The 17,678-nt window shown below is 46.1% G+C and overlaps 1 protein-coding gene across 1 annotated transcript in view; it reads left to right on the forward strand.

Moving 5' to 3' along the window:
• The window catches only part of LOC120977835 (regulator of G-protein signaling 1-like), a 47,686-nt gene extending 30,437 nt beyond the window's left edge, over positions 1-17,249 (forward strand). The window contains exons 3-7 of the mRNA XM_040405969.1: positions 2,525-2,601; positions 3,728-3,796; positions 5,365-5,426; positions 8,505-8,671; positions 15,517-17,249. Of these exons, the coding sequence (XP_040261903.1) occupies positions 2,525-2,601; positions 3,728-3,796; positions 5,365-5,426; positions 8,505-8,671; positions 15,517-15,696 (555 nt within the window). The 3' untranslated portion in view covers positions 15,697-17,249. The remainder of the gene's footprint in view (positions 1-2,524; positions 2,602-3,727; positions 3,797-5,364; positions 5,427-8,504; positions 8,672-15,516) is intronic.
• Positions 17,250-17,678: the final 429 nt, after the last annotated feature.

Consider the following 17,678-nt stretch of genomic DNA (forward strand, 5'->3'; position numbering starts at 1 on the left):
ACGGACAACGGTTCGCGGACCCATTCAAGTCAATGGGTCCGTGAAAAATCACGGAGGCACACAAGATTGTCATCCGCGTCCGTGATCATTTTCAAGGCAAACTTGACTTATTTTTTTTTTTTCACTTTTCATGTCTGGTGATGCTCCAAAAATCAAGGAAGACACACGGAAAAAAAAAACGGACACGGAACCCCGTTTTGCGGACCGTGAAAAAATACTGTCGTGTGCATGAGGCCCCGTATGCTTCAAATTCAACATTCCTGCCGCTGTGCCCCATACACATTAGATCATTGGCCAATCCTGCCTAAGGGCCCCTCTATACGGGGCCCTTGTACGTATGCTTGCATCCTATAATTAGCCTGTGTAAAGGTGGCGCCTGATTGCATGCGACACCAAAAAAAACTAATTTGTCGGCAGCACATCGCCCGGTATAAACGGGAACATGCAGCCAACAAACAGTGGAACTATATGGGGGATGAATGATCGTTAATGCATCGCCGATCATTGCTGCACGTAAATGAAGTTAACGAGCGGTCGGTGATCAGAAAGGAACTTACTCACCGGTGCCTGTGTGAAAGGACCCTCAGCCACCACGTATATCGGCAGCCCTGCTCTGCGCCCCTGTTCCCAGTTTGAACAACACAGGACCATCAGTGATGATGCAGCAGCCATACTGCCACCTTGCCCTTGACTGACTGTAAGGTGTGACCGTACGAGTGACGTAAATGACAGCTGGCAAAGGCCTACATACCTACTCGGCAAATATTTACTGAGGACCTGCCACCTCTCCTGACCCGGCTGTTTTAGTAATTTTTTTTCCCCAGGAAACATTTTCTTAGAATTCCTTGTTGTGCCATTCCTCTGTTATTCCTCCTAGAAATGTATGACTCCATTTGGGAGGCGTGCCCATACACCGTCTGACATTGTCCAATCAATGCCAGACGGTCCAGAGATACTCCCAGTAATACCCAGTTTTCAATTTATTAATAAATGTCTAGGAGGAATAACAGAGGAACGACATGACAAGGAGATCTGGGGGGGAAAATGTGATCCGGAATTATTAGTTCACGGAGAATATTATATATATATATACAGGAGAGGGGATGGATTCCTTTTTGCATGGCTCAGGCAAAATCTATAGCCGTTGTCACCTGTAACTTCAGATCCTATTTCTGATGGGGGTGTATCATACATCCGGAACCGGCTGTCCCTCGAAGGAATGTGGTCTGATTGCTTTTTCGATGTAATAATTTCTGCAAAGCAGGCGTACGCCGCATGTGCCTATTTTATATCCTTTTTTTATAGGGGAGGCTGTTAACTCCTCTGGAAACACTCCAGTAGTGAACTCCGCATGGTTACGCCCGGGGCTCCTAAGTCCATGCTGGCGTCTGGAGGAATGTGTTCAGAACATTCATGACGTCTCTTGGGTTTTAGTACCGTTTGGGTCGAGTAAGCGTGGGACGTGGCATCCAGCTTCTGGCATTGGCTTGTCTGCCTTGAGACCAAAAGGATCGAGCATGTTGATGTCAAACAGACCTACCCTACTCCCCCCCCCCCCCCCCCCCCCCCCCCATACATGTTAGGTGGCCAACTTGTCTCGCCCAAATTGGAAGAGTTCAGACTGCATTAAAGGGGTTTCATGGATATCGGATAGGTCATCGGATTGCGGGGGTCTGTCTTCTGCCCCTCTGGCTGATCAGCTGTGGCGCCAGATTCAGGTACCAGAACTCCACAGCTCAGTACACTGTGTATTGGCCATGGCTGGTTCTGGCGCAAAGCAGCTCCTGCAACAGTCCACTGCGGGTTGGACTCCCGCCGATCTGATATTGGTGACCTATCCAGCTGAATGGGAGCAGCGCTTCACTACACAGGTTTGGCCACTACACCGTGGACGTAACTGTGGTGCTCCTGCACACAGCTGATCGGTGGAGGTGCCAGGAGTCTGACCCCCATCTATCCTAAGGAGCGGTCATCAGTGTTGAATTCCCAGAAAGGGTTCATTTTGTAAGTTCTGCGTGTGCTGCTTTATTAGCCTTGGTAATGTGGTGTTGCTAGATTCCCACTGTATATCTAATCAACCTTGACATATTTCACTTAACGTTCTTCTGGATTTACAGAGAAGAACTTGGACATTTTATTTTGTTTTCTGTTCTTCTGATGGATTAGAAGAACGGAAAACAAAACAGTGATGTGAACCCGGCCTAATACCTCCATACAGGTAGGTAATCCTAAGATTGGTGGTGGTCACAAGCCTCAGATGCCAGGTCATCGGATGCCTCCAGTGTAATTGCACAGTTCAGACACCTGATGGTGAGACACTCCATTCATATTGGTGCTCAATAGGCTGGACAACCCTTCTAGGGTTATGGTCCATCTCCTCAAGAGGATGAAGCTTGGTGCTCACAGACCACGAAGTTTAGAAACGAGCCGACCAAATTGGGAACATCATTTCAGCTCTGGCAAGTAGACAATGCCGTCTTCGCTGTGAATAGTCACTAATCTCTTCTAATCTCTTCTCTTGCAGTCGCTGGCTTCCAGTGTAGAAACAGATATCGGATCAGTGTGTGAAACTGACAGAGCTCCAAGACACAAAAAGAAGGAGTGAGTATGACCGCGCGCCGGGGCTCCATATGTACCAATAGTCCTAGAAGGTGGGGGGCAGAACCCTAAACCTCAGCTTCACACCTGCTCCGTGGTCGGCAGCAGGAGCATCGATAATTTCCCAGTGTTAGCGTCTTGGTTTCATCCTCTTAGATGGTTTGGTCAGACATGGTGGGCACAAAAGATAGTCTACCAAACGTCTCCGCTCCAGTCCCCGCTGGTCCTGTTTGTGCATCACAACGTCATGTGGCCGCGTAGTCCAATGTCTGCTTCTGTGCTGATGTAATGCTCCACAGCTACGACCTGGATAAAGCAGCCACGTGAACAAGTCCTAATGGGGACCATGATGGAGAAGCCCTCATAAATAATAAGGATACATCCTTTTCATGGGCTATTAGGGGGACTTGTCTCAGAAAGCTCATTTAAAAGAGATTTCTAGGAGTAGAACATTGATGACCCGCTGATCCGCTGTTTGAAGAGGCCTCCTCACAGCTCACCGAGCATAGCGCTTTACATTGTATAGTGGCAGTGCTTGGTATTGCAGCCTGGGGCCATTCACTTGAATGGAACGGAGCTGCCTATAGGCCATGTGACCGATGAACATGATGTCTCTGGCCTAGGTCTTTTCAAGCAGCTGATCGGCAGGGAAGCCGGATGTATGACCCCCCCCCCCCCCCACCACCACGATCAGATATCCTTAGGATAGGTTATTGGTATTGTACCCCCCTTTATAATAACTATGGTTATCCCCTAAAATTGGCTTTCGAGGGTTTGTTCCGGCAAACTGGAATTTAGCTGAAGTGCAGATATAGGCTGATGTGGGGGAGCAGTCTGTCTATCAGCCCCTAAATTAGAACCGTTTCCCAATCTGTGATGTTGGTCGGACCTACCTACAGGCTGTGCGGTCTGTTAACATTTCCACATTCTATTTCTCACATACCCAGCTAATTACGCTTTGCTAATAAAAAATCTGACATTCAGTGCAGGAAATGAGTCAGATGTAAGTCTCCGCTAGCACTAGGCACCCGCTGCCAAATCCAGCCTTGTCCTCCTCTCTGTTCCTCTGTGAGTGTGTATAGGTACGTACGTGGCATGTGTATGTGATGTATCGCCTTCCTTCTCTCAGACAGAAGCACAAGAGAAGTCATTTGTCCCTGTTCCGACTCTGGCCATCGCACTCGTCTCACATCACACGGTAATTGCCTCTCTACAGTCTTCTATGTGTGTACGGTGTCAGACATTCAGCGTGTAGTCTCGTGCTGGGACAGGAGCAGAGGAAAAAACGGGAAGCTCCTGGGCCACAATGCAAATTCTGTCACCAGCGCCCATCTACCTTGTGTCATTTTTAATAGCGGTGTGTTCTTAAAGGGTTTTTTTCGGTTTTTTGTTAATATTGATAGGTCATCAATGCCTGATCAGTATGGTTCCGGCACCCAGCACCCCCACCGATCAGCCGTCTGAAGAGGCCGCGGTGCTCTGACGAGTGCTGCAGCCTCCTTGCGGCTTGCCAAGCACAGCGCCGTGCATTGTATAGTGGCTGTGCTTGGTATTGCAGCTCACCCCCTTCACTTTATTGGGACTGAGCTGCACCTAGGCCATGAGACTGATGAACATGATGTCACTGGCCTAAAAAGAGGCCTTCAAACAGCAGATCGGCGGTGGATCCAGGGAGTCGGACCCCCTGCCAGTCAGATCCTGATGACCCATTCTAAGGATAGGTCATCGACTCATCAATATTAAAGGGGTTCTCCGGGCTTTTAATATTGATGACCTATCCTCCTATCCGACGGCTCCCCCCGCCAATCAGCTGTATGAACGGAAGTCGCACACAGTGCGCGCATGCCGTCTCCCTTCTCTCCTCTTGCTCGCTGCTGCTATGTCTACGGTGAGCAGGAAGAGACAAAGGAGGCGGCACGTGCGCACTGCGCGCACCTTCCCTTTTATACCGCTGATCAGCTTGGGGGCCGGGAGTTGGATCCCTGCCGATCTGATATTGATGATAGGATAGGTCATCAATATTAAAAGCCCAGAGAACTCCTTTAATCGCCCGGAAAACCCCTTTAGCATAGAAAAAGGGCCTTCGGGCTCCTTGAGGCACCAGGGCATGAGCGTGACTCCTATATAGCTACACCCTGAAGGGAACAGAAAGAGTTAATGCTCCCCTGCCCCAAGTCAGCTGCTCCATTTATGAGTATTAAAAAAAAGAATTGGAAATTGGTGCCTCGGATATATTGAAAAAAGAATTGGAGATTGATGCCTCCATGGCCCTCCCAGGCTCTGGCTAGGAGGGTCTCTTAACGATAAGCTGATCCTGTGATCAGCGAACCTAATAGCAAGTGTTGGCTTCTGCTGCAGCGCCCCTGCAGGAGATATGAAGCATTACATCCTTCTCTTTGAACTGAATGGTCAAAAAGAGAGATTATTATTTTTTTAGCCACTCCTTAGTTGGGGAAATGGATGAGGGTCCTCAAGGGGCGGCCACTGAACAAGAGCATCGTCGTACCTATCATTTAACTAAGGACAAAGTGCCAAAGAGATGGGGGTGTAAATAAAATAAAAAAATTATATGAAGATAAGATGGACGCTGTACACATTAAAACCACTTAAATACAAAATCTGGTCCCATTATAATAGAACGGACCACCTAAAAAAAAAAAAACAGGGTCTAAACCCCATGGCATAGCTGACGGGTACGCTTTAACTGGAGCGCTAGGCAGAAAATGATGAAACTGCTAAATGTTACCTCGCCCCTCTCCATTGCAGGCCCAATATAGAAGAGGTGCACCACTGGAGACAGTCGCTGGATAATCTGCTCTCTCACCCATGTGAGTACTGCCGTCATCTGCTTTTATGAGTCTTTTTATTTTTATTATCATTTTTTATTTTTTTGCCTCCTTTTCCTCTTTGACATAATGACATAACTTTATGCTTTTACGTGTTAATTATTACAGAATTCCCTTTTTTTCTTTTCTCATCGTCGCTTTTTTCCTCCTGGAAACACAAATATTGGAGTCACCTTTGCTCCGGACTCGGGTGACACTCCCGATCCCTGACGGTTTGCAATTAACTTCTTGTCGCTGAGGGATTTATATGGACGTCTTTTGACCTCACCGTCCAGACAACAACGCAGAGACAGACCTATCTAAGCTCGGGTACCATCCTGTACAGTTTTACCAATTAATTAAAGGGGATGTCCACTCCTTTTACAAGTGAGGATAGGCTGTCAAATCAATATGTGATAGGTGGTGGTCTGACACCCCACACCCCTGGGGTAACTCTAGCGCCATGCATTGGACGGAGCTGGTAACAGCAGGGCTGCTCCAGTTCACTTCAGTGGGTGCAACGCTGCAGTTACCAGCTCCAACCACTAAACAGTGGATGGAGCTGTGGAGCTCCGGCACAGACATCCAGCGCCAGAGCGAGCTGATTGGTGGGGGGGGGTTGGATCGGATATTGACGACCTATCCTAAGGATACGCCATTGCTTATACAGGAGTGTACAAATCCTTTACTTAATGACTTGGTAAAACTGTACAGGGAGTACTGCTGGGAGTAGTGGTACCACAGCCTCTGGTCTCTGCTTTCTATGGATGGCGAGGTCAAGGACAACACATTTAAAGGGCATCTGTCAGCAGTTCTGTACCTATGACACTGGCCGACCGGCTACATGTGCACTTGACAGCTAAAGGCATCTGTGTTGGTGCCATGGTCATATGTGGCCGCATTGCTGAGTAAAATGATGTTTTAATATATGCAAATGAGCCTCTAGGAGCAACGGGGGCGTTACCATTACACCTAGAGGATCCACTCTCTCTGCAACTGCCGCCCCCTCTGCACTTTGATTGACAGGGATCGGTGTGATCACGTTTACACTGCCTGGTCCTATCAATCAAAGTGCAGAGGGCGTGGCAGTTGCAGAAAAAGATGAGCTTCTAGGTGTAACGGCGACGCCCCCGTTGCTCCTAGAGGCTCATTTGCATATAATTACATTTTACTCAGCAATGCGGGCACATATGAACATGGGACCAACACAGACGCCTTCAGCTGCCAAGTGCACATGTAACAGGTCGGCCAGTGTCATGGGTACAGAACTGCTGACAGATGCCCTTTAAAAGGGTTGAAAGGGATTTTATTACTACCTAACTAGGCAGATTCCTGGGAAAGCTGGGTGACAACCCATGTGGCCACCCATTTATGACGCCCGCCTACTATCTAATTTTTCCCCAGCCTGACAGAAAAGGACGACTCACGGATTTATTGACTACTCCATTGTGCGGTTTATCGTAGGGTCAGACTATCAGATAGCGGATTATAGGATTTTTCATTTTTTACACAAAATGGTGATCAGCGCGGATTTGACATCTGCAGTCCGCCGCAGTGATAAAGCTAAATGAGGTCATTGTAGTCCTACCCCGCGACGGCCACAAGATTACTGGCCATGAATGGGAGCTGCGGTCTGCTTTGTATCTGGCGCGGACAGATAAGGACTGGCTTGTTCTCCTCTTTATTATAGCCTGAAATATTGCTTCCTGGGCCGCTGCCATTCACTGCGAGCTCTCGGGACCTGCTTTTAGAAGAGGAGAATTCACTTTACAATTAGATTTATTAACCCCTTAATGGCTGCTGTTGCCAGTCTTTACAGCGGTCCTTTTAAGAGACCTTTTAGTCCTCGAGCGTCATGTTCCGGGATCTTCAGGACAGTCGCACGCCCCGCAACGGAGAGCAGAATTGGTATTGTACCGTTTCTGCCTTGTCAGTGACCCGGCCCACAGTGGGTCCTCTGTATACAGAAATAAAAGAAAAATACTATAAAAATATTTATTTATAAAAAAAAAAGGAAAATAAAACAATAACCCGCATGTCAACCATACCTGAACGCCTAGTCCCGATACAGCGATCCGATCTAGGTGATGTCAAGCCTCAAAATAAACTGCTGCTTAAGGGCTCATGCAAGGTCTGCAAAACACTGATCCGCAAAAAAAAGGATGATCCGTTTTTTTTTTTTTGGCGGATCCATTGTAACAATGCCTGTCCGTGTCCGCTTAATGGACAAGAATAGGACATGTTCTATTATTTTTGTTCTTTTTGCGGATCGGACATACGGACACTGAATGCACACAGAGTAATTTCCGTTTTTTTTTTTGTTTTGTTTTTTCAAGCCTCATTGAAAGGAATAGTTCCGCATACGAACTTGTAAAAAAAAAAACGGAACAGAAACGGAAGAAAAATACATACATGTGCATGAGCCCAGGCAGAGAAAAATAAATTTTTGTGGGGGTTTTAGTGATTTTTTTTCTTATTTTTACTATTTTACACACAAGAAAACGCAAAAAAAAATTAAATGGGGCATTTTCTATTGGTGTTAAAAACGGTAAAAATAATGTAATGGTATAAATATCACAAAAGTAATTTTAATCACCTAAAAAAAAAGTCACGACTGTTTCTCTGGAAGGTGTGGAGAATCGGTAACAGCAATCTGGTCATTAAAGGGGTTTCTCAGTGATAAAAATTTAATTGATGGCCTTCCTGCAGGATAGGCTATCTGTGTTTGATTATTAGGGTCTGACCGTCAGCAATCAGCAGATCGAAAGGGTCACAAACCAAGTTACCCAGATTTAGAGCAGATACCAGTAGTGGTATCGTGATACTAACCAATCAGATTTAAGTTTTTATATTTATGTATACAAGATGGATGAGAAAATGAGAGTACGTTGTTTCATTGGCTGATGTGGACAACCCCAAATTTCCTTTGCGCAATTTTATGTAAAAGTAAAAAAAAAAACTTCAGCAAAGGTTAAGAATGACCTGGAAAGATATTGCTGATGGGTTTCGGGCTACTTGTTAATATTTCCCTCGAAACGCGTGGTCACGTAATCCCTTCTTCTTTTCTTTTTTGCCGTACAGATGGGCGCGCTCTCTTTCGTGTGTTCCTACAGTCAGAGTTCAGTGACGAGAACCTGGATTTCTGGTTGGCGTGTGAAGATTATAGGGAAAAGCACCCGAACTTCATCCTGCACAGCAAAGCACGCAAGATCTATCAGCACTACATCGCGTTTCAGTCCCCTAAAGAGGTAAAGCACATAGCAGGAATTCGCCACCATTACGTCTGGAATTTATATGAGGTGATAAATGATTGCGTCATTGCAGGGATTCTCTGGTTTAGAAAGCCACATCTAAAGGGAATTATGATCCTTTTCATCTAGTAGCGAACATGGCCAGTGGCTGCAAAGAGTGTCCCTGTCTCTGGAGGACCCAGAACTTCCGTGTGTTACACGGACTTCACATTTATTTCAATGAGAACTGTGTAATGCTTCATTTCTCCTGTGGTGGCGCTGCTGGGAAATTGAACACTTGCTACCAGGTTGTTGAGCAGAAAGACGCCGATCACTGGGGATCTCAGCAGTAGGACAACCTGCGATCAGCTTATGTTCGAGGGATCCTTCAAGAAAAAATAGAATTTACTAAAATTCCACCTAGTTTAACCCTTACACACTTGGGGCCCCTCTATCCCACATAAGGTCACATTGTTCCCCTTTTTAATGATATCCAGTGAAAATCCAATATCTTTAGGGTCATCTGAGGCCTGCTATTCATGGAAAGCTCGTAAGGCCCCGTACACATTAAATTATCATCTGAGGAACATGCTGGTTTTGGCCGGTCAACTGCCTAATGTGTATGGGGACTCTCATCTCTTTTGCTATTGAAAACACATACATGCTCACCCGAACCAAGCATGCGTGTGTATTGGGTAGCCGGGAGGAATAGCTGTTGGCCAAGCAAGATGGCTGCTGTATGGATGCTTTAAAGGGGTTGTCTGAGATTTTTTATATCAATGACCTATCCCCAGGATAGGTCATCAATATTTGATCAGCGTTGTCCGAATCCTGGCTCCTCCACCGATCAGCTGGTTGAAGAGGCCAGTGACATCACGTTCATCGATCACATGGCCTATGTGCACAGGCGTGGGCTGCAATACCAAGCACAGCCACTATACAATGTACGGCGCTGTGCTTGGTGAGCTCTGCAAGGAGGCAGCAGCTCTGGCCGGCACCGCAGCCTTTTTAAAGGGATTATCCCGTGAATAATGTAAAAAATTATACTTAATCATGACCACCTCTTTCTAACAAATCTAGACCCAGCCCTGTACCTCACATGGATCCAGAGATCTCCCCATTCGTTGCTCCAATGGTTCTGCGAGATTTATTTCAAACTTTCAGCTCATGGGGCGCGTCCTTTCTGCTGCAGCTGGCGGCAGTTGAAGGATGCAACTGAGCACGTGCTTCCGTCTCAGTGAGAAGGACAGAGAAATTAGAAAAAGAACAAACAGCAGGTGGCGCTATACAGATAGACTTCGGTGAATAACTCAGTTGCTAGAATACATTTTTACTTCCATGCAATTGCAATTGTATTCAGATCCAGGTCCTGGTTTGAAAAAACGTTGAATATTTTTCGTGGGACAACCCCCATACCCTCACCGATCATATATTGATGACCTATCCTGAGGATAAGGCCATCAATAGCCACATTTTGGACCACCCCTTTAATTCCAAGTTTGTGGTCAGTTTTTTATTTTTGTGAAATCGGAATGTTTTATAGGAGGAGCTCCTGGTAACTGCATAGTTGGGAGCTCAGCCTGGAAAAAAAGGCCTGTAGACCGCCCTGGGCCCTACGAGAAGACGGAAAGTGAAAATGAGGTTAAAAATATCGCCGTCCTTGGGCGCGAATTCCCCAGTGATCCCAGCCAGTGTAAGATTACCGCGTCCCGGGCTCTTCTTCTCTGTCTGAACATGTAAATGTAGACGGTGTCCTGTCATAGAAGAACAGCCGCCTTCTCCTTTAAAGGGCATACTTTTCTGATGACAAAGAAGCTCTTAAATGAGTCCTCGGCTTAGTAATAATGTTTATTTTACGCTGCTTTTCTCCCTCTCTCTCTCTAGCAGACGGTGTAAAATTAATCACCCTGATCTGCACTTTCCTGGCAACATCTCCATTACACTCACATTTCCCTGTCCTTCTCCGAGGCACTCTTGTGCTGTAGAGGTGGAGGCCCATTGCACCTGCCTGGAAGGCCCCTCCATGCGGACTGCGCCCACCTCCCGCCAGGGATGCAGCGAGCTGCCCTGAATCTGTATTTCATTTGTTACAGTCTGTGTTTTCTAATGATTTCCCGGAGATCAGACTGAGGTCAGCAGGGGACGTGGTAAAGTCACATGATACAAACCGGGGGGCACCGGGGTCTCTGAATGCCGGAAAAGGTCAGTCGCAGAAAAGAGGGCAAAATGCAGGATAAAGAGGCACGAGAGAGACGGAGGCAGAGGAACCATAAGACATGAGAGATTAATATAACGGGAATATGTGTTATTAATGACCTGATAGTGAGTGCATACTGTGGATGGAGGCTGCACGTGATAGAGAGAGGGATGATGGATGGATACTACATAGATATGCTGGATGGATAGATAGATAGATGGATAGATAGATCAGGAACACAGTAAGGCTCCATTCACACATTCGCAATTCCATTCCGCATTTTGCGGAACGGAATTGCGGACCCATCCATTTCTATGGGGCTGCACGATGTGCGGCCCCGATCCGGAATTGCGGACCCGCGCTTCTGGGTCCGCAATTCCGATCCTGAAAAAAATAGAACATGTCCTATTCTTGTCCGCAATAGCGGACAAGAATAGGCATATTCTCTTAGTGCTGGCAATGTGCGGTCCGCAAAATGCGGAACGCACATTGCCGCTGTCCGTGTTTTGCGGATCCATGGATCCGCAAAACACACACAGATGTGTGAATGGACCCTAAACAAGAGGAATTTGTCAGTGAATGGAGGAAGGAGGTGAGAGCATCCCAGAAGCTGACGGTGTACCAGAGCCTGCAGAGAGACTACAAACTGGCCCCATACCTGGAGATACTAGGGAACCCCAGAGACCGGAAAATCCTACAGACTGAGCGCCCACAGCCTGGCCGTCCAATCCAGACGGCATCGACAGAGCTACATGCCTAGAGAAAGCAGACTGTGCCCACAGTGCCACCTGGAGGCGGTGGAGGATGAGGCCCACTTCCTGATATACTGTCCCAAATACTCAGCGCTGAGGGACATCCACTTTAGGAGACTGTCTGATCTCCTCCCAGACTTCAGCTCCATGGAGGAGGAAGAGAAGCTGCCCATCCTGCTGGGAGAGGAAGAGAACTCGGTGGACATAGCAGCACAATATATCAGTGCCTGCCACAGACTGAGAAGAGCCTGATATGCCATGGACTCCGATACCCTGACCCGGGGTGTGTCCGCACCCCTCCCCCCTTGTCATGATACGCCACGGACTCCTATACACCGACCCCGGGTGTGTCCCCATTTCTCAACCCCCTATTTCCCACATGCTTTGGCAATGCTAATGTATAATTTTAGACCTGCCAATAAAGCTTGATTGATGATAGATAGATAGATAGATAGATAGATAGATAGATAGATAGATAGATAAATAGGAGATACTGTAGATAGATATTAAATAGATAGATAGATAGATAGGAGATAGTGTTCCAGAAAAGAAACCGGAAAGCAGCGGGGCGTCCTCCCTTCCTGCTAAACAACTGTCCACTTTCAGAAACCGACAGCTACACCGACCTGGGCCTAGAAATCAGCCAATCAGGGAGTTTTAAGAAAGCCATGGAAACACTGAAAGACAAGGCGAGCAAAACCTTCTATGCCATCAGAAGGTGTCTGTATCACCTTAAAGCACCAGTGACCGTCTGGCTTAAAATCCTTGACACCATCATCGCCCCAATCCTCCTGTATGGCAGCCAAGTCTGGGGCCCAGACATATACCCAGACCGGGCAAAGTGGGACTCTGGGCCAACAGAACTATTCCACCTAGAACTCTGCAAACACTTTCTCCAGGTCCACAGGAGCACCTCGAACAGCGCCTGTCGAGCAGAACTGGGCAGATTCCCACTTTACTTTGCTGTCCAGAAGAGGGCGCTATCATTCAGAGCCCATCTTCATAGCAACAGTCCCAGCTCCTACCATCACAAAGCCTTGCTACACCAAGAAGCCCCAGAAAAACAAAGCACCCTGCAACAAGTCACCCAAAACCAGCCTGCCCAAGCCACCAACCAATATAGCCTGACAAAGGGCGAAATCCAGAGGACGATAAACAAGTACAAAGAAGAGTATATTAGCGTCTGGAGGAACGACATCAGAACATCCCAGAAGCTGACAGTATACCAGAGCCTGCAGAGGGAGTACAAACTGCCCCATATCTGGAGAAACTCCCCAATCCAAGAGACCGACAGATACTGAGCCGGTACAGACTGAGCGCCCACAGCCTGCTCATTGAATCCGGGCGTCAATGACAGAGGTACATGCCCAAAGAGAGCAGACTGTGCCAGCAGTGCGACCAGGAGGCCGTGGAGGATGAGGCTCATTTCCTGCTGCGGTGCCCCGAATACTCAGCAGTGAGGGAGACTCACTTCAGGAGACTGTCTGATCTCTGCCCAGACTTCATCTCCATGGAGACTCTCCATACTGCTGGGGGAAGTGGAGAACAGAGGCCACAGCAGCACAATATAATACTGCCTGCCATAGGCTGAAAGGAGCCTGATATACCATGGACTCCTATACCCCCACCCTGTATATGTCCCCATCCCCCAACCCTACCCAATTATTTCCCACTTGCTTTGGCAATGCTAAAATGTATTTAGTCCTGCCAATAACGTTTATTTGATTTGATATGAGATAGATAGATATGAGATAGATAGGAGATACTGGAGATAGATATATAATTAAATTTTGGATAGATTGATCAATAGATATTAGATAGATCTAGTTAGAAATTAGATACATAGATATTAGATCTAAACAGATATTAGTTATAGATATTATATACATAGATGTTAAATAGATCTAGATAGATAGGTAGATACATACATACATAGATCTAGGCAGATATTAGATGGACCTAGATAGATGGATAGATATTAGACAGACAGATAGATGGATATTAGATAGATAACTATTAGACAGATAGATAGATAGATTGCACCATTTATATTTATCTACATGTATATTTAAATCTGTGATCAGCACCGGAAGAAAATACAAAGATAAAGTCATGAAATATATTTCTGTCAGCCCATGGAACCCGTTAAAAGTCATCTAATTGCAGACGCGCTTTTTCTAAGCCTCGGAGGGTTACATAACAAATGCAGCTCACACGTTTCCAATACTCCAATTAGATTTCCTGTTTTGGATCTTTGTTTCCATCTCATACAAAGTAAAAATAGTAAAAAACAGCAGAAAATAGACGGCATAGAATATAGATGGGGAGATCATGGAAGGTTTCACACGTTTCAGACCCTTAGTCATAGCACTTCCCGAGGCAATGAAAATTCATGAGCACCCCCTGCCGGGGCGCAGTGACTCTAGAACTGACACAGGTCTGTACATCTCAGGGAAAATCTACTGAGAATGTAATCTTACTTTGTTCGTATGTGATGGGTAAAAACTCTGGCCTGGGAAGTATCACAACATCTTGGTGTCTCCTCTACGAAGCTGAAGCCTGGCAGTGTGACCACTGGGTAGCGATGGCGTGGGCCACTCGTCAGCCAGCATAATAAATAATACAACGACCAAAAGCAATGGTCGGCAGTGCTAGCTTTTCCTTTCTTGCCATGGTCGGCACAGGCTTCAGTTGAGGTCTAGTAATGGGAGATCTTTAACCATTCGAATAATCTTGGGAACTCAAGATTGAGAATTTCATTGGTCTTCACTTATCGGTGTGTCACCAGTCTAGAACCCTAAGTATCCATATCATATTCTTCTAGAACTCCAGGTGTCAGAAGATATGTTACTCTAGAATATCCATGGGGTGGATCGGTTCTTAGTCAACACCTCCTAAACACTTAGGTTGCCACTACCAATATTTGGAATGTTAGTTGTGGATTGGAGATGCCTAATTATCATTGTTCTAGAACCGCATCTTACCCCCTGTTTTTCATGGTTCATGCCATCACACTCCAGAGACGGTACACTTGTGTCCCCTTTCCCCTAAGTGTTGATGTGCCATTGTCCTAAGAGGTGAATGGGGCCATCAGAAACAGCCAATAAGCATGTTCAGTTGTTTCCACTACCCCCATTCAAGTCCATGAAGGAACATCTTCAGCCAAGAACGAGGACTAAAGGCCCCTCGTTGTTTCTGCAATGGTGGTGGTTCCAAATATCAAGCTGCTACCTAACTTGGAACAACTTCTTTGAACCCTACATTCACTTTACAGTAAATTGTTGTCCCAAAACCTGAGATATCGGACCCTCCCCACAAATATCTTGGAACTAGGTGGTCTTGTACCCTTTGAGTCAGGGTATCATTATTCCAGAACCATAAGGATTAAATTGTCATTCAACTTAACATTTGCATTTTTGGAAAGAAATTGCCACCCCCCCCCCCCCCCACACACACACACACACTGGTATGATGGTGGCACTATAACTGACAGAATGACATATTCATTGTAGTGCTGTTTCAAATGACCTCTCCACCAGATATGATGGTGCCATATTTTTATTATCTGCCAGGAGAGATCCTACATATGTACTACAAGATATGAGTATTTCACAACGGCTTATGGGATTTCATTGATGGTCCATCTTGAATACAGGGTGCAGTTTGGAGCTCAATACTGTAAAAAACAATATCTAGGAGAGAGTTCTAAGATGGACTGCTTGGTTTTTGCAATGGGAGGTGTCTCTAATCGTAAACGGCTAGGAAAAGAAGACCTGGGTGTGAAAGAAAATGTCATCCTTCTCAATATAGGGAAGGATTCTTTACAGTAAGAGTAATGAATCTTTAGAATGCCCATCCACAAGACATGTACATATGATGATATCATTGAAATTCCATTTCATTCCTTCTTCTAGGTTAACCTAGATGCCAGCACAAGAGAGTTGACTGAACACAACCTCCTACTCCCGACACGTACAGCCTTCGATGAGGCCCAACGCAGGATCTACGGCCTAATGGAGGGAGACTCCTATCCCCGTTTTTTGCGTTCCGATCTCTATCAGAGCCTGCTCCACCCTCCTAATGGGGCATGCTGAGTGAAGAGAAAAGCATGGTGACCCTGGGGATGAAAAGGAGCCAGCCTGACCCCCCGCCGATCTGGGAACAGGCTCTCAGAACTTGAATGGACCAAGTTTAAAAGGTCATTTTGTAGGACTGCATGACCCATGTCAAGGTGGGTTCAGTGATGCCAAAGCCTGTCAGATGTGGCCATTTTGATCAATGAGTATCTCTTGAAGTATGCCCTGTTTTGATCCAGAATGGACCAAAATGCTTCTATGCCATAACCCGCTAGGCCAAGCCATTTTTGAACTGTAGAGCTTTTGCCTTTTTTTAGTCCTTTTGAATCAAAACGGTGTCAGAATTGGCCATTTTGATTCAAGATGGAGTCTATGATGTCAGCGCTTGTTGTCTGTGATAGTGTTGGCTAACCTGAACACTAATGGATATATGCAGACCAAGAGAAATCAGTTTTTCGCCATGTTGGCTTGACGATGGCCACAGATGTAGGCCCCAAGCATGTAACCGTGGCCATTCTTGAACACTATTCATTTTACTCCTAAGCCATCTTTTTATTGATTTTAGGTAGACTGTAATCCATTCCAAAGGCTTCGCCCTTTTTCCAGGGTTTGTTGGGGTAACATTTCCGTTTCCTAATTATTTTTTTATTTTATATTGTATTTTTATACACATGGTGTTTCATGATGGAAAGGTAGGTTCAGCTAAAACAAGCCATTTCTCAAACCCTGAGAATGTCCAGTTTTTCAAGTCCATACGTCTTAGTATTACAGTTGATGGAAGAAGTCGGCCATTTTGAACAACGACATCACACGAGCCGTCATTCTGAACTCGTGTAAGGTGTACATTTTTGGGAGGGAACGCATGGTAAATGGATGTCTCAAAGTTGCCTGCTCCTTCTTCATCCCCCCCCAAAATAGTTACCACCCGTAACGGTATGGATAACCTTAGAAGACTTGCGCCTTTTTTTCTTTGCACTGTTAATACCTTTTGCGCCTTCTCTGCCATCTTAAAACGCCTCCATATTGATGCACTGAAGCCATTTCCCTCTCCCCCCCCCCCTCCTCACCATTATGCACGTTGCTGCCTCAGTTTTCAGTGGCCGTGGTCAATATGGTCCACACAGCCGTCACCTCTAAGCGTTGTCCATTTTACGTGTATTCGTCCATGTGTCTGTAATCGCCACGTTGAAGACGTGTCCGCCATTCTGAGGTCCCTGCTCTACGTACATTACTCTTTTGTTACAGCCTGCTACGTCCCCTCATGACCTCCAAGCTTGAGACTTGTAGAGTGTTGTACGTCATGTTTTATTTTTTTCGTGGCTATAAGTACGAAATCAGGAAAAAATATGTGGTTGATGAAGTCTTAATGTTTTTTATGAGTAAATCTGTAATTAGTCTTAAGCACTGAATAAAGATATGCAGTATTCACCCGTGCGTCCTGGTGTTCATTTCCCGCACGGACTAGGTTTTATTTTTATTTCAGGCATTCATACCCTACCTAAACCAGTCTGATATATCCTCCCCATACCGGTTGTTTGAGATTGCAACGCAGTGGGTGAAGAAAAAAATGTATATTCTGCATTCTCCTTTTGTAATTTCCTGCAGGCACTGATTTTATCAAACGCGCGTTTACTATTGCAAAAAGCGCTCGTCAAAAACGCGCGTTAAACGCGCATATCAAAGACGCTCAGGTCTGAACCCAGCCTTAAAGGGCATCTGTCAGCAGTTCTGTACCTCTGACACTGGCTGACCTGTTACATGTGCGCTTGGCAGCTGAAGGCATCTGTGGTGGTCCTATTTACATATGTGGCCGCACTGCTGAGAAAAATGATGTTTTAATATATACAAATGAGCCTCTTGGAGCAACGGGGGCGTTACCATTGCACCTAGAGGCTCTGCTCTCTCTGCAACTGCTAAATCCTCTCCGCTTTGACTGACAGGGCCAGGTGTGATGATGTTGTCACAGCCTGGCCCTGTCAAAGTGCAGAGGGCGCGGCAGT

This window comes from Bufo bufo, chromosome 8 (assembly GCF_905171765.1).
Source record: "Bufo bufo chromosome 8, aBufBuf1.1, whole genome shotgun sequence".
In the NCBI taxonomy this organism is placed as follows: Eukaryota; Metazoa; Chordata; class Amphibia; order Anura; family Bufonidae; genus Bufo; species Bufo bufo.